Consider the following 13,151-nt stretch of genomic DNA (forward strand, 5'->3'; position numbering starts at 1 on the left):
TCACTGAGCCACCAGGAAAGATAACAATAAAAGTCTCATTTGATAATACGGCCTATACAGAAGAATGGCTACTCTATACTGCACTATACGTATAGGAAGCAACAGGACATACAGAACTACAATCCTTCCATTAAGAATATGATTTTACTAAGAAGAATACTTTTTTTTACATAAGGAAAAAGTTGAAATGAAATTATCAGAATGCTTAGTATCTAGCTTAGGACCCACACAGAATCAGTAGAAGTCAGGAAGGTTTACAGGTTTGCATAGTCATACACACCACACCGAAAGTATCAGAAGTAAACAGGCTGTAAGTGTCCAATTTACTGATCGAACTTTACATTAACCTGGGTCAACACTGAAATTGAAACAGGAGATAAGACAGCCCCAACGAAACTGTTCACATTTGTGTTCTGCTTTCAGAGCAAGACCCAAACCTGATGAAATTGTTGCAAGACAACCTGAAATTAGCATTGCCTATTGAAAGACAACATCCTGCATATTAACCTCTTTGAAACTGTGATACAGAAGCTACTATAACAAAAGTACCTAGATCTTGAGATGAAAGTCTCTGAATTGCAGACTTAAACTCCCAGAGACATGGGTAATTTGCCCTCATCTGACATGAATATGCTTTCAGAGTCTACACAAGTATCATTAGAGACAGAACATTAATTGGTAATAAGTCTTGACCATGGAACTCTCTCTTGACTGCTATTTATCAGTGTCAGGTAGTAATCTCATTGAAAGCAACCTTTTTTTTTTTTAAAAAAGAGGACTATATAACACTAACTTTTAATATAATTGAGAAGTTATATTTTTGGCATTAAGACAACATTGTGAGCACAATAAAAAACAAGTGAAGATTTAATATAATATTGTTCAACTCTTGAATGAATTTATTTGTATGCACCTGTCCTTGCAGGGAAATAGCAATGGTTATCAGAAGATGTTACAAACTTCTGCAAGGTATCAACCAGTGCATTATTGTTGCCCTGATAAGCCTATAAACACTAGTTATGTGTCCAAGAACACCTCTTACAGACACAAGTTTACTACCATTGTGCAGCGAAAAAACAACCCCAACCTTTAAGCCACTTTTTTTTTTTGTTAAGTGAAATTAATGCTGGTATCATGTGCCAAACTAAGAGCTTTAGAAATGGATGTTTCATCTACAAGGATGACACAGATAGCATAAAAGTCCCCATACCTCTGCAAACAACTGAGAGTTGTTTGGCTAGAGTATCTATGTAACTCTCAAGGTCTACCAAGTATGGCCAGAGTTCCTACTGGTGACAACCAATATTCATCAAGGAAGAACCGCAATGAACTCATTTCCTACTGCTAGCTGAGATAGTCTTGATTTACTGAAGCAGAATCTAAATTTGTAACTTAAATTAAGAAAAGTCTGATATCTTACTAGTCATTCGAACAGTTCAGCTTCTGTTGTGGCTTAGGCTTAAACCCCTTCAGGTTACAGACTGAAGTTCACAGAACCGCAGTTTTGCCTTCTGAATAACAGACTAAAAGACATCAAAGCTCAAGCTCATTAAGTGAGGTAAATGAGTATGACTTGTAGTATGTGAACAAAAGTAAGGATCACCACACTTGTGAAAGACTACATTATGTGATTGTTAATATCCAAACAAACTAAGGTTTCCATGACGACAAAGAAATGCACTTGACCATTTACAGCAAAACAGATTTATACAACAAGTAACTTACGGCCTTGTCTACCTGCAAATGAATTCCTTCAGCAGGTACACACAATATATTGCTCAGTCAAAAATATATATATTATCTCTTTCCTTTAACATCTAGGTATATAAATATTTTACTGAAGAACATGCATCATTTAGATAAACAATTGCAAGAACATCCTCTGAAAACAGAGTTCTTTGACATTTAGCAGTATAAAATGATTACATAAACATAGCTATTAAAGTCAAGACAAACCAGTACAGCAGTAAGCAGTCCATTGTGTGCTAGTCAAAAGAAATAAAGCACCTTTTTGCAACAGATTATATAATATATACACACACAGAGAATGTGTTGTAAATGGAGCAAAAATAGCATCATTCCATCTGCATATTCTTCAGTCTTGTTTGGACTCCAAACTTACTGTTCACTTTTCTGTTCTTGTTTTCCATTCAACTCTTGGTCAACTCTGCTTAGCAAAGAAAGCAGTAAAATGAAAACTATGTTAATAAGTAGTTTAGTTTGATAACTCATATATTAAGCAAAAACTATTAAATTTAACAGGAAAACACAAAGCTTTTACATAGAAAAAGTTTTAGTAAATAAATACTAAATTAAGATTTTTATTAAGTGCAGTCACAGCAATGCTTTTTTTTAAAAAAAGTTTTCCTACCTCCCCCTATAAATTAATTGTTAAGAAACCTTTTAAATAACTATAGCATTCAAAAAGAAGCATTTGAAAGGTGCAAGTGAAGTTTGACTACAAAAGAAAAAAAGCAGGTTCTGTGTTTTTATTAATGAATGCAAGCAGGAATACAAGTTTACAGGTAACATGACAATACTGCCAAGCACTACTACTTTGATGAATTCATACACTGCAGAATAAGCACAGAATTACCTTTAATGTTACAGTAATCAAGCCAAGAAGGTAACAGCACTAGCTGAATCAACAGAAGTTAAGTGGTTCCTTAACTGCAATACCTTTTCTATTAAGTTCTAAGACTCTTGTAGTTACCCACAAAATATTCACCATTGTGCCGCCAAGACTGGTTTTTTCATTTGTGCTTTTGAGGGGGGGGATATCTGCCTTAAGACTAGCAAACAAAATGTTGCTTTGCAGAAACCAGTGGATGGTTGACAGTCCTGCACGAAATGTACTTTTCCTCTTTACAGTAAGAACAAGTTACAGTCTTAACTATATCTTCTGGAAACTAAGTTGTGCATGGAGGTAAATTAATTTTAAAACTAACAGCAGTTCCAAAGCGAGAGAGGCTAAGACCAAGTTTGTCTAAGAATCCGATTATCTAACCCACCTGTCCAATCTCTCAAACTATAGCCAGCCAGTTTTTCAAAATGATAAAAACAACGACAGCTCTTCTAGGCCATGAACCCATAAAAAGAGAAGACAAGTTATTTTGGGGTTTTAGGTTTGTGGTTTTTTTCAGCTGTAAGAACTGAACCTAGTACATAAGGATCCAATAGATCTGGATCAGTGTTGTCCACAAGCAACAGTCCTGGTCGAATACCTGTTCACCTGCACAGCATGCAGCTGCAACTCATCCCTGTCCTCATTGCAGCATCTTTGAAAAGCATGTTTTGACATGACTTGTAAGACTAATCACAGAAAGCATAAGAAAATACAGTAAGCTAATGCAAACAAGCTATGCATAAACATGCAGCTGACAATATAAATCTATAGAAGTATACCACACTCTAGCTTCCAAAGGGACTCATACACATGGCCAAAGACTTCCTACTGCCATCTTCAACGAATTTAGTAACTAAACTTCAACACATCTCCTTTCCCCCGTCATAATAAATAATGCCTACAACTGCTTTCAACTTGATTAAAGTCTTAGTATCAGTGCCTGTGATGTCTCCTCTATACATCAGTTTCACTTAAGAACATAATACTTTTTACAAAAGTGATGGTAATGTAAGTGATGATATTGACAGTGACACTAAAAAGTCCTTGTTGTACTGGAGATTTTTAAAAGTTTTTACATTACTGTTTGAATGTCTCAGGTTTGCATCCTGAATACAATGGCCCTTTCAATAGAATTGGGCCAAATTATGCATGCTGGGAAAAAAAAAAAATCAAGCAGAACTGTTGTTCAGTATGTACTGAAAGGGTTTCTTAAATCTGACAGGCTTCGTACTTCAGGTTACACGCTGCAAAATTATCTTTCAATTGGAATAATTCCTAGAGAACGTTCAACACTTGCGACCAGCTTTACCTGCTAGCTTTCAGAAAGAATTTAAATTCCTTTTATTTTAATCTCTCAGTGTTTCTCTCTATGTTCGTTACCCAATTTAGACAATAAGCCTCCCTCAGTAGTTATGCACACACAGGAAGAGTAATTAAAAGTGCAAAGTTAGTAGCAAAACCTTTCAGTACATTTGTTAGTGAGAGTGAAAAAAATAACACATCCATTCAAAAAACTTCATCAGCTGCTGGAATAGTTAGCAGGAGACTGAAAATTAACAAAATGAATATCCAATGTTTATTAGCAAGGAACATGGGCACTGCAAATACAAACAGCACTAAAAATATTAATTTAGATTGCATCTGTGCAAGTTAACAACTAAAAAGGTAGTGAATACCAAAAATACAAAATACAAGATTCAATATTAGAACTTCCTCCAGAGTTGCATTTCTGCTGATGCACAGCTACAGCTTAGCACCTAAAAACGGCACTTCCTTCAGACATCACTTCTTGTTAGAAACAGTGAAACTCGATTTAATCAATTCTTACAGAAGCACTACTTTGGCCTCTTGAAGATTCAGTTGAGAATCCACGCATCCCCTTAAAAGTGAGTATCTCATGTAATAAAGTAATAGAGACTATTTACAAATATCTGTTTGAACATCCAGGGTGAGTTCTTTTAGATAATACACTGTACTTGCAAGCAGTATAGTTACTTTCACACACAAAAACTTAGTCACTAGTGCATGTTTATATTTACAAATGCTTATTCCTTTATGCAAGCCAATCAACTTGGAGTTAGTCGCAGTGCAAATTGTCGTATCTAGATGTAACCCTAATCAAAATATGAATATACCTTTTCTGTTTCTTTCTAAACTTTTCTTCTTCATACCTTGGTGAGGAAAAGTTTGATTTCAGTAAACATAACATATGAAGGCCAAATTCAACAGAAGCTGCAAACTGGTATTAATGTCAATACAGTTTGTAGAAACATACCAAGTTTTGAAACTGATATAGCTAAGAAAAAATATATTGTACCTCCAACATTTTAAGCTTTAAACAAGAAGCATTAAGATTTAGTTACTATGACATAACACATGAATTCAATACAACTTCTTGTACACTATTAATGTCCATCTCTAAAATTTAAAGTCTATATTCATAACAGTTTGAAGCCAGATATAATCCTCCACAGAAGTCTGAGAATTAACTCTAAGTCAACCAAGCTCAGCCTTTACGGAACAGTTAAGTGTTCATCAATACAGAAAGGAGTCTTTCAAAACTTGGAATGACAGTCTGAATATTTGTAACACATCCTTCAAAAGCCCCGGTAAAAAAAATATTCTAAAGGTAGCACAAGGCTGCTTCAGCATTGTCATGTCTTTCCTCCCTGCCCCGAGAAAACTGTGTTTTCTCTATTATACAAAAAATTAAATTATGCAACTGATGCCAGCTGAACATTTATAGCAACAACCAGCCATTTGCAGGGGTGGGGATTTGTGGATTTGCCCAACATGGACGTGCCTTTCTGTCCACACAGTGATACTACGCCATCTTTCCTTACAGAGTCCCCAGTTTGTGATCACCTATTATGATGCATACCCTATCGGTTTTTTATGTTATACCTTCTAATAGGCTGATGAATTTATCAGAATTGTTAGTATTTTCATCTGGCTTTTTTAACACCCAAGTTTATGGTTTCTACTCCATTACTGTACCCACAAATGCTATTGACAAAAGTGTCATCATCATATTTCAGAGCAGAGTTGTGCTGACATTAAAATGGATATTTAAATCTGGAGGGAAGGAAGAAGAGACAACCAAGGTTATGATGCTGCTTTCACCTCTTCACCAAAGTAGTTTTAGAACTTCTATGGGTAGGGATTCAGCATTTTTCCACCACAGCTCTTTTTAAATAAAATCCCAACCCAAGTGATATTTCACCACCTAACTCGTTCCACATTTCAGCATGAATACTGAAGATACTACAGCTAACTTCAGTATCAACATGCCCATAATTTCTCACTCACAAGTCAGTTTAGTATACTAAGCAGCAGAACGACTGGAATGAGGCCTTGTCTCCAGAAGACTTAATTCAAACACCATAACTTGGTAATTACATAAGGCACTATCTGTGAAAATCCCTATACATTTAACATTTTGACTATCCATGCTACTGCATAGCAAACTGTAGTTAGCAATTCTGTCAAACACGGATACTCCTCCTAGAGACAGCAATGATCTGACTTTTAATTAAATCTTATTAAATGCAAAGTATTACATTCAAACCCATCACTGAATACAATATAGACCAGTTCTAAAACATGATCAGTATAGAACATGTCTGAATAACAAAACGTACTGTTTTATGCATTCTGGGATGCCAACGTATTCCATGGGGATGAGTTCAGCTAGTTCTGCCAGGGTAAAGACATACCTAATTTTTTGGCTGAATTTTGAGCTGTGGAAGAACAAATGCAGGGTACAGTTACAACTTAATTTTTCAGTAGGTCAATATTAAAACAGTTTTTGAAATTTAAAGTAAACAGTTGTTAGGAGTTTTGGTTTTTTTTAAAGAAAATAGCTTCCAGAGTATTACCTAATAAAAGGTTTTGTGATGGCCAGAAGTGTTCTGATGAACCAAGAAGGATGAACTATGATCAATGATTTCAGGTTTTTCCTTAATCTGAAAAATTCAGAGTGGACATAATTACTAGAACAAAAAGGCAGCATGACAACAAGGGGGTTTTAAATCAAGTATGTTTTTGCAAGCACAACTGTCACATAAATCTAGTATTCTGATATTCCGTTATTGGAAATTACCATCCGTCAGAAAAAAAACCAAAACAAACACAAAACCACACAACTGTGTAGTCAAAATTTAAGATATAGTATCAGTTTGACAACAACGACAAGGAAACAAGATTCCAAAGAGAAGTTTCTTTGAATCTTTTTACATAGCTAATGATGAAGTGGCTCATTAAGGACCCCCCTTATTACCTTATCATATTAATACATGAAGTTTTAAGATTATTCTACATGGTAACAGTATTCAGTATTCTAACACTACTGTTTTCACTAACAAAAAAAACCCCAAACATAACAACAAAAAACCCTAGCATACCTGTAGCATTATTCCACATTGTCTAGCTTGGGAAGAGGTTTTCAATACACCAAGTAATTTGCTTAATTAAATCTTAAACAGTAGGTACCAGACACATTAAGCAACAGTTTTTCCTAAATATGTATATCACTAAGCATGTGACGATTGTAAGAAAACACTGCAGAGCTTCTTACCTTCTATCAATTTGCTGGTAACACTTCCTAAGCCAGCCTAAACTTGGCATTTTTCTCCGTGTTGTTGCACCATTCAAGTAAACTATCATATAGTTCTCTGCTACTAATAGCTCTAAAGTGCCAATTACATACCTGCAGAGAAAAGTAAAGAAAACTTTCAGGTGAAGATATGTGGATATTAAAGTACTCCCTAGCAGTGCTTGAATATATTTTAAAAATATAGAGTTGGCAACGGTGTTGAGCAACATCTAGTTGTTTTTGTTTGTTTTTTTTTTTTTTCCTCCTTCCCCTGGAAGCAGATAGAATTGCTTTTCTATTTGTTACCCTTCCCTCACCTGAAATATAAAAAGCTTAGTTAAAAAAAGACAGAGAAGTAATTGCCCTTACATTATTTTCATATTATGAAACTTAGCATTTTAAGACAGTATTCAGCAACAGATGACAACTTACTTAAATAGATTGTCCATTAGGTATCTGTAGTTAGGCTGGCTGCTTTCAGGCATAAAGCAAACGGCAAACACAACAATGGCATTTAACCCATCACCATAATAACCTAAAAACAAAGAAAAAACGAGCAGTAGCAACGACTATACACTGACTACATTTACACAAAGTCAAGCACATTCAGTAAGCTTTTTCATTATTTAAAGAGATTTACCAGCATCTATTCTATATGAACAGATTCATAGTTACAGAAAGCCTCAAGATTTCTTTTTCAAGTTCGTCTACTTCCAAAGAAATAGCTGAAGTTGATGTAAATCAAATGCTGTACCCAAAATCAACATCTCAGTACAGAATCTCAGTGTATTTAATAATATTTTATATAGTCAACTTCTCTTCCAACCTAAACCCCAGAGACTGTTGCAAAGAGTCATTAAATTGATTTATGCCTTAGTAGATCTACAGTTAATGTTTTCAATACTCTTAAAACCAAAAAATTATACTGGTAGCACTGACACTGTAGAACAGATAAGTACATCTTACTACATATGTATGTATTAGTAGCTTCATCTGAACACATGTACATTTTGGAACTTTAGTTTAATAGGGAAAAAATATTAAATCAACCACATGCCTTAATACTGCAACAAATGAAACATCACGTGAGTCTATGCCCAAAGCTCTTTCTGTGCCACCCCAACTCAGCTTAAAGTAGTAGTTTCTCAACAGTTCCCCACAGCACATCACTAGTCCTTACCACCATGACTGATAACTTTTTTATATGGTTCAATTGCCTTCATGTCCACCCTATGGTCCTGTTCTCCAATCCTAAACATTCGCCAGCGTCGATCATCATCCTTCTCCTCTGCCGCAGTGTATTCAGTAAGTGATCCTTTCCTAATTACATCAGTAGTTTTTGGTTTTGGAAGATCATCTGCCAACGTTAAAACATGTTCAAGATCCATTATGAATACTACGTATAGTGACAATCAATTACAACACAGGTTAACCACTTTGCTATCTAATGTATTTCAATATTCTTTAGCCAGTCAGACATACCAGCTGATTTGGTTCCTTCAGTCATTACAAAATAGGATCTCATGGCTGTCATGTTTTTTTTATCAACATACTCTATGTTGGCAGTTATCTGTTGACTGTAATTTTCTATGTTAAAGTACACGAAAAATTTCCATTCATGCAGGTAGCCTATTTAATTGCAGGCTTTCGGAACACAGACGTTGACGCATCTCACCAAAATAGACAAAGTGGTTAACTCCAATGATAATTACACAGGTTGCTTGATCACAGATTTACAGAAAAGCATGATTTAAAACATTGACAATACCTTGCAAGCAGACATGCAGGCAAATCTATTAGAAATTACATCTAATTCACGTATGTACAATCAATACATACAAAATTTATGCTGACAGCAATCTGTAAAACCATTTGCTCCAATTAAATTATGATTCTTGACTTTGTTGCATAGACCTTACCCAAAGCAAGAAAAACCTACTGCAAGTTAGTTGTCTGTTCCCAAGACAAAGCTGTTAATTGAAACTATCCTTCCAGGAAAATGAAGGCAGCAGCATTAAAGGAAGAAAAGACAGAAACCCTTTTCAGCCACTTTTAAAAACAAAGCACAAACATCTGGAACATTTCCTTCATATCATTGCAAAACTAACCCTAAATAGCAATTCTTCTTCACTAAAATGACAGAAATCCTTTTATACAGCTAAACCCAGCCTGTTATGAAAACTTCATCTGCAATATATTGTTAGCTATTTTTAAAAAAACCCAACTTGTTCTGAAGAGTGCTTCTTTCTCCATTTATAAGCAACCCTGGAATGAAGAACAGGTGGCATTTCATACCTAACAGTGAAAAGAGAGCTTCCTGTTTATTTGGGAATTTAAATTATTTTATTTCCAGAATAAAAAAAAACCTGAGTTTATATGTTTACTTATTAGAGACATGAAATCATGAAGTTTACAGAAGTTAAAGACTCCAACCGTTTGATCAACACAACAGTTCTTGGCTTACACAAAAGGGCCTTAAAACATAGTTAAAATGCAAGTTTAAAACTTGTGCTTTAACTCCTACATAGAACTTTTTTACCTCAAATAAAATTTGTTAGAATTTCCAGGCTTTGCCTGTAAGAACAAGATGAAGCGTCTATTAATTTCTTAAAATTCAGATCATTACTAGTGTGGCTATAGCCAAGATAACTTCCTACCAAGTCACTTCAGAATTCCTTGACACAAAATACCAATTCCAGTCAATCTGGAAAGCATGCAAACTCTAAGGCTACTGATCTTTTGCCTTTCTCACCACAGTAAGATATGAGATTGGATGTTACTCAATATTTTTTAAAAATACCATTCAGTCCTCCTTAAATACAAAGTCCTGCAATTAACTGATTTCTGACTAGCTAATCTATAATCTATATCCCCTTATATGGTTCCCCTCCATTTAAAACTTACCTATAATACATGTAAAACATCTTTAATATTTTTTTTCCCCAGGTTGGTTCTTAAAAAGATAGCGCAACAGAGGATTTTCCATTACTTTGAGTCTTACAGGTGTTTAATGACATTCACGTAAGTTTATTTGCAGCTACAGCTATTATTATGTTGCTTGTTTACTAATCAGTCGAGGCCTGATTTGCTCTTTAAAAATTCATAGTACCTATTTCCAATTTCTAATCATATCCCTACCTTTATATTTTTCCTCTTGTAATATTGAGTCATAGCTACTTCCCACCTGAAACACTGTTGACTTGCACATAAAAAAATAAAAATATTTTAGGGCGTGACACAAAAGTAACAAAATACTTACCTTCCCATTCAAACTCATTGCTGTTTTCTGAAGGAGTATCCAAATCATCCAAATCAATCTCTCCACTCTCATCCAAGTCATCAGACAAAACAGATTCCTCACTGTGATCCAACGTTAAGCTAATATCTGGAGCCATTAGTTTCTTCCTCACTTTGGTTCCATTAACCTCTATTTAAAAAACCAAATTATTTATTTTCAAAAGTTAAAGCAAGTTTAGATAACTTTAGATATTAGCAAGACAGAAGAGCACAGCACTTTCTCAGCATGCCTTGTAAGTTAATGCCCATAACTTAAACGATATATCTTTGGAATAAGAATTAGACATAGGGTGAAAACAACAGTACTTGGAGGTCAAAGTTCTCAAGTCCTCAAGACCCAATTGCATACACACTATGATCACAGTGGTAGACCACCATACTCCCTGCAGAAGAAAAACCTGAAGTGCTGTCACCACCTAGGCAACTATTACCCATACTAGCTATAACAAAGTGTACCCCGAGTTGTGGTACAATATCTAGAACAACTCATGGCACACTTAGATATAGCAGGACTTACTTCGTATAATCTTGCAAACAATGCAATAGATTAATGCCCCTAGCCCTTGTTTTTGTTAGGTATTGGTAACATCATAACCATCTTTGACAAAACAAAAAATAACATACAAGCTGCAAAAAAAAAAAAAAAGGTGGTTGACAGAGTGATGACAGAAAATTAAAGAAACTACTAGGTGAATACACCACATGCTTTGAGACACAAGGCAAATACCTATATGATTTAGGCAGCACTCGAAAGCAGGGAATAAAAAAAAAAAAGACTGATCCAGCACAACTAAAAGAGACAGACAAGATCAAAAAAATTTAAAAATTTAAAAAGACCTCATCTGTTATTATTTCCTCTCTGATTATTCACACATTCAACCTTCTCAGAAGGCCACAAAGGTCTGAAATTTGAAGCGGAACTAAGGTAGGCCCTAATTAACGCACAGAAGCCAAATAATGAACCAAGATTTTAAGACAGGTCAGGAAGTGAGTGCAACAATTAATTTTTGTCCAGTATCACCTGGATAGCTCTGTTCACAGGGAGGATGAAGAGTCTCATATTTTATTCCAAAACCTTTTTCTTTCTAGACAAGATGTTTATAATACCCTTCTCATAAGAAAATGTCATTTAGAATGCTGTTTCCTCAAGCCTGACTCCAAAAAAAAAAATCCCAAAATCCCAAAAATCCCAAACCAAACAAAAACTCGCAAAAAAAAACAAAAAAACAAACACCCTACAACAAAATGGATCTTTAAAACAGCCACCTAAGTAGAAAGCAGTCAACTTGACTGGAGCAGAATGTTCTTACCAGCTTCACTTTCTGTTCCAGCTGCAGCCAATATATCCGACTCAACAGGATCATCCTCTGGCAGGGGCCTGGTGCACAAAGTACGAACTATTGTTACAAATTTTTTTCTTTTTTAAATAGCCAGTCAAATGCCAAATATTTATACTTGGACACTGCTAAAAAAACACCACTGTGGGGTAGTACTGAACTAAATGTACTTATAGCCTAAGTTCAAGCTTTCAGTAAACAAAGGACCAAAGTAGCAGAAAATTCCTTTACAGGATTCAAGTGACCATCTGTTGATGTAACAAATGCCAAAATACTGGTTGCTACTAGCGTGTGTCATCCTTAAGAAAACCTGTCATATTATTGTTTGAGAAAATTTGACATTAAATACATTATAGAAGTAGTTTAGTCATGTTATTATAGAATGCCTCTGAAGTCAGCTGTTTTAGCTTTTTTGTAGGCCCAAGTGTCACTACCAGTCTTAACTCTTATGACTTTTGCTCAGAAATGCTGCTTAATGAAATATTTGGGCCTTCATACACTAGTAAATAACATGCATACAATGTAGTTGCAAAAGATAACCACAGAAAACAAAGCCAAACTTACAAATTTTCACTTTAGTAACACTGGAAACTTCAACAGTGCCATTCCTTTACTACATAACTTACACTTGAAGATGAAGTGATCCCCTTCCAAACCATAAAGAAACATGCTACGCAACCTTTTCAAAAACACTATATTAATGGAAACCACTTGAAGATTATTATTGAGTGTTAGTTCACCAGGAAGATAAAGAGGTAGCTTATTCTGGATGTTATGCATTTGATTTGAATTACTTTTTTTTTTTTAAAAAAAAATAATTTAAAAACCTTGGAAAATCTTCATCTTGCCATTCCTCTTTAAACTCAACACCTTCCATTCTCCAGCCAACTTGAATTGCTAATAGAGACTCCTGATCAGCCAGAACCTCTTGTCTTCAGGACAGTCAGCTAAAGTGGAGCTGCAGGAACATAACAGAACACGCTAGTTCAATACTATTGTAATTCCCATACTTGCAACACATCCTTTCACTTTCCAGCAAGTTGAGGTACTATGCAGGGGGGAAAAAAAAAGAAAAAAACAACAAAAACCCACACCACCACACACAACAGGGAAAAGTTTATGGTTTGTTTCAATTTTTTTCTCCCATACAAAACTGCTTATGAAATGGGTTTATCATACGATAATTTAGGCTGGAAGGGATCTCATGTAGTCCAATGCCCTGCTCAAGTGGGATCAACCTCTCAGTTAAAATCAACACCCTGAGCAACTTGATCTATCATTTAGGATTATACCAGTT

General features: G+C 35.1%; 1 protein-coding gene across 1 annotated transcript; it reads right to left on the reverse strand.

Annotated features, from left to right (window-relative positions):
- Nucleotides 1-1,580: 1,580 nt before the first annotated feature.
- Nucleotides 1,581-12,731, reverse strand: BNIP2 (BCL2/adenovirus E1B 19kDa interacting protein 2). Its single transcript, XM_009705213.1, has 11 exons — nt 12,682-12,731; nt 11,828-11,895; nt 10,949-10,957; nt 10,480-10,647; nt 8,401-8,577; nt 7,653-7,755; nt 7,203-7,334; nt 6,505-6,591; nt 6,268-6,366; nt 4,762-4,797; nt 1,581-2,167 (listed from the first exon to the last, which is right to left on the reverse strand). Exons 1-11 carry the CDS (start codon nt 12,729-12,731, stop codon nt 2,119-2,121), a joined length of 978 nt encoding a protein of 325 aa, XP_009703515.1. The 3' UTR covers nt 1,581-2,118.
- Between the last annotated feature and the right edge of the window lie 420 nt (nt 12,732-13,151).

Source organism: Cariama cristata, unplaced genomic scaffold, assembly GCF_000690535.1.
Source record: "Cariama cristata isolate BGI_N322 unplaced genomic scaffold, ASM69053v1 scaffold17228, whole genome shotgun sequence".
NCBI classification, from domain to species: domain Eukaryota; kingdom Metazoa; phylum Chordata; class Aves; order Cariamiformes; family Cariamidae; genus Cariama; species Cariama cristata.

What these genes read in the sequence shown, in the direction of transcription:
- BNIP2 (XM_009705213.1), bottom strand. Translation starts at nt 12,731, where the DNA reads ATGGAAGGTGTTGAGTTTAAAGAGGAATGGCAAGATGAAGATTTTCCA. An exon ending in CAAGATGAAGATTTTCCAAG is followed by an intron (nt 11,896 to 12,681) that starts GTTTTTAAATTA and finishes TTTGTGCACCAG; the next exon opens with GCCCCTGCCAGAGGATGATC. An exon ending in TACCAGCAAATTGATAGAAG is followed by an intron (nt 6,592 to 7,202) that starts GTAAGAAGCTCT and finishes TGAATTTTTCAG; the next exon opens with ATTAAGGAAAAACCTGAAAT.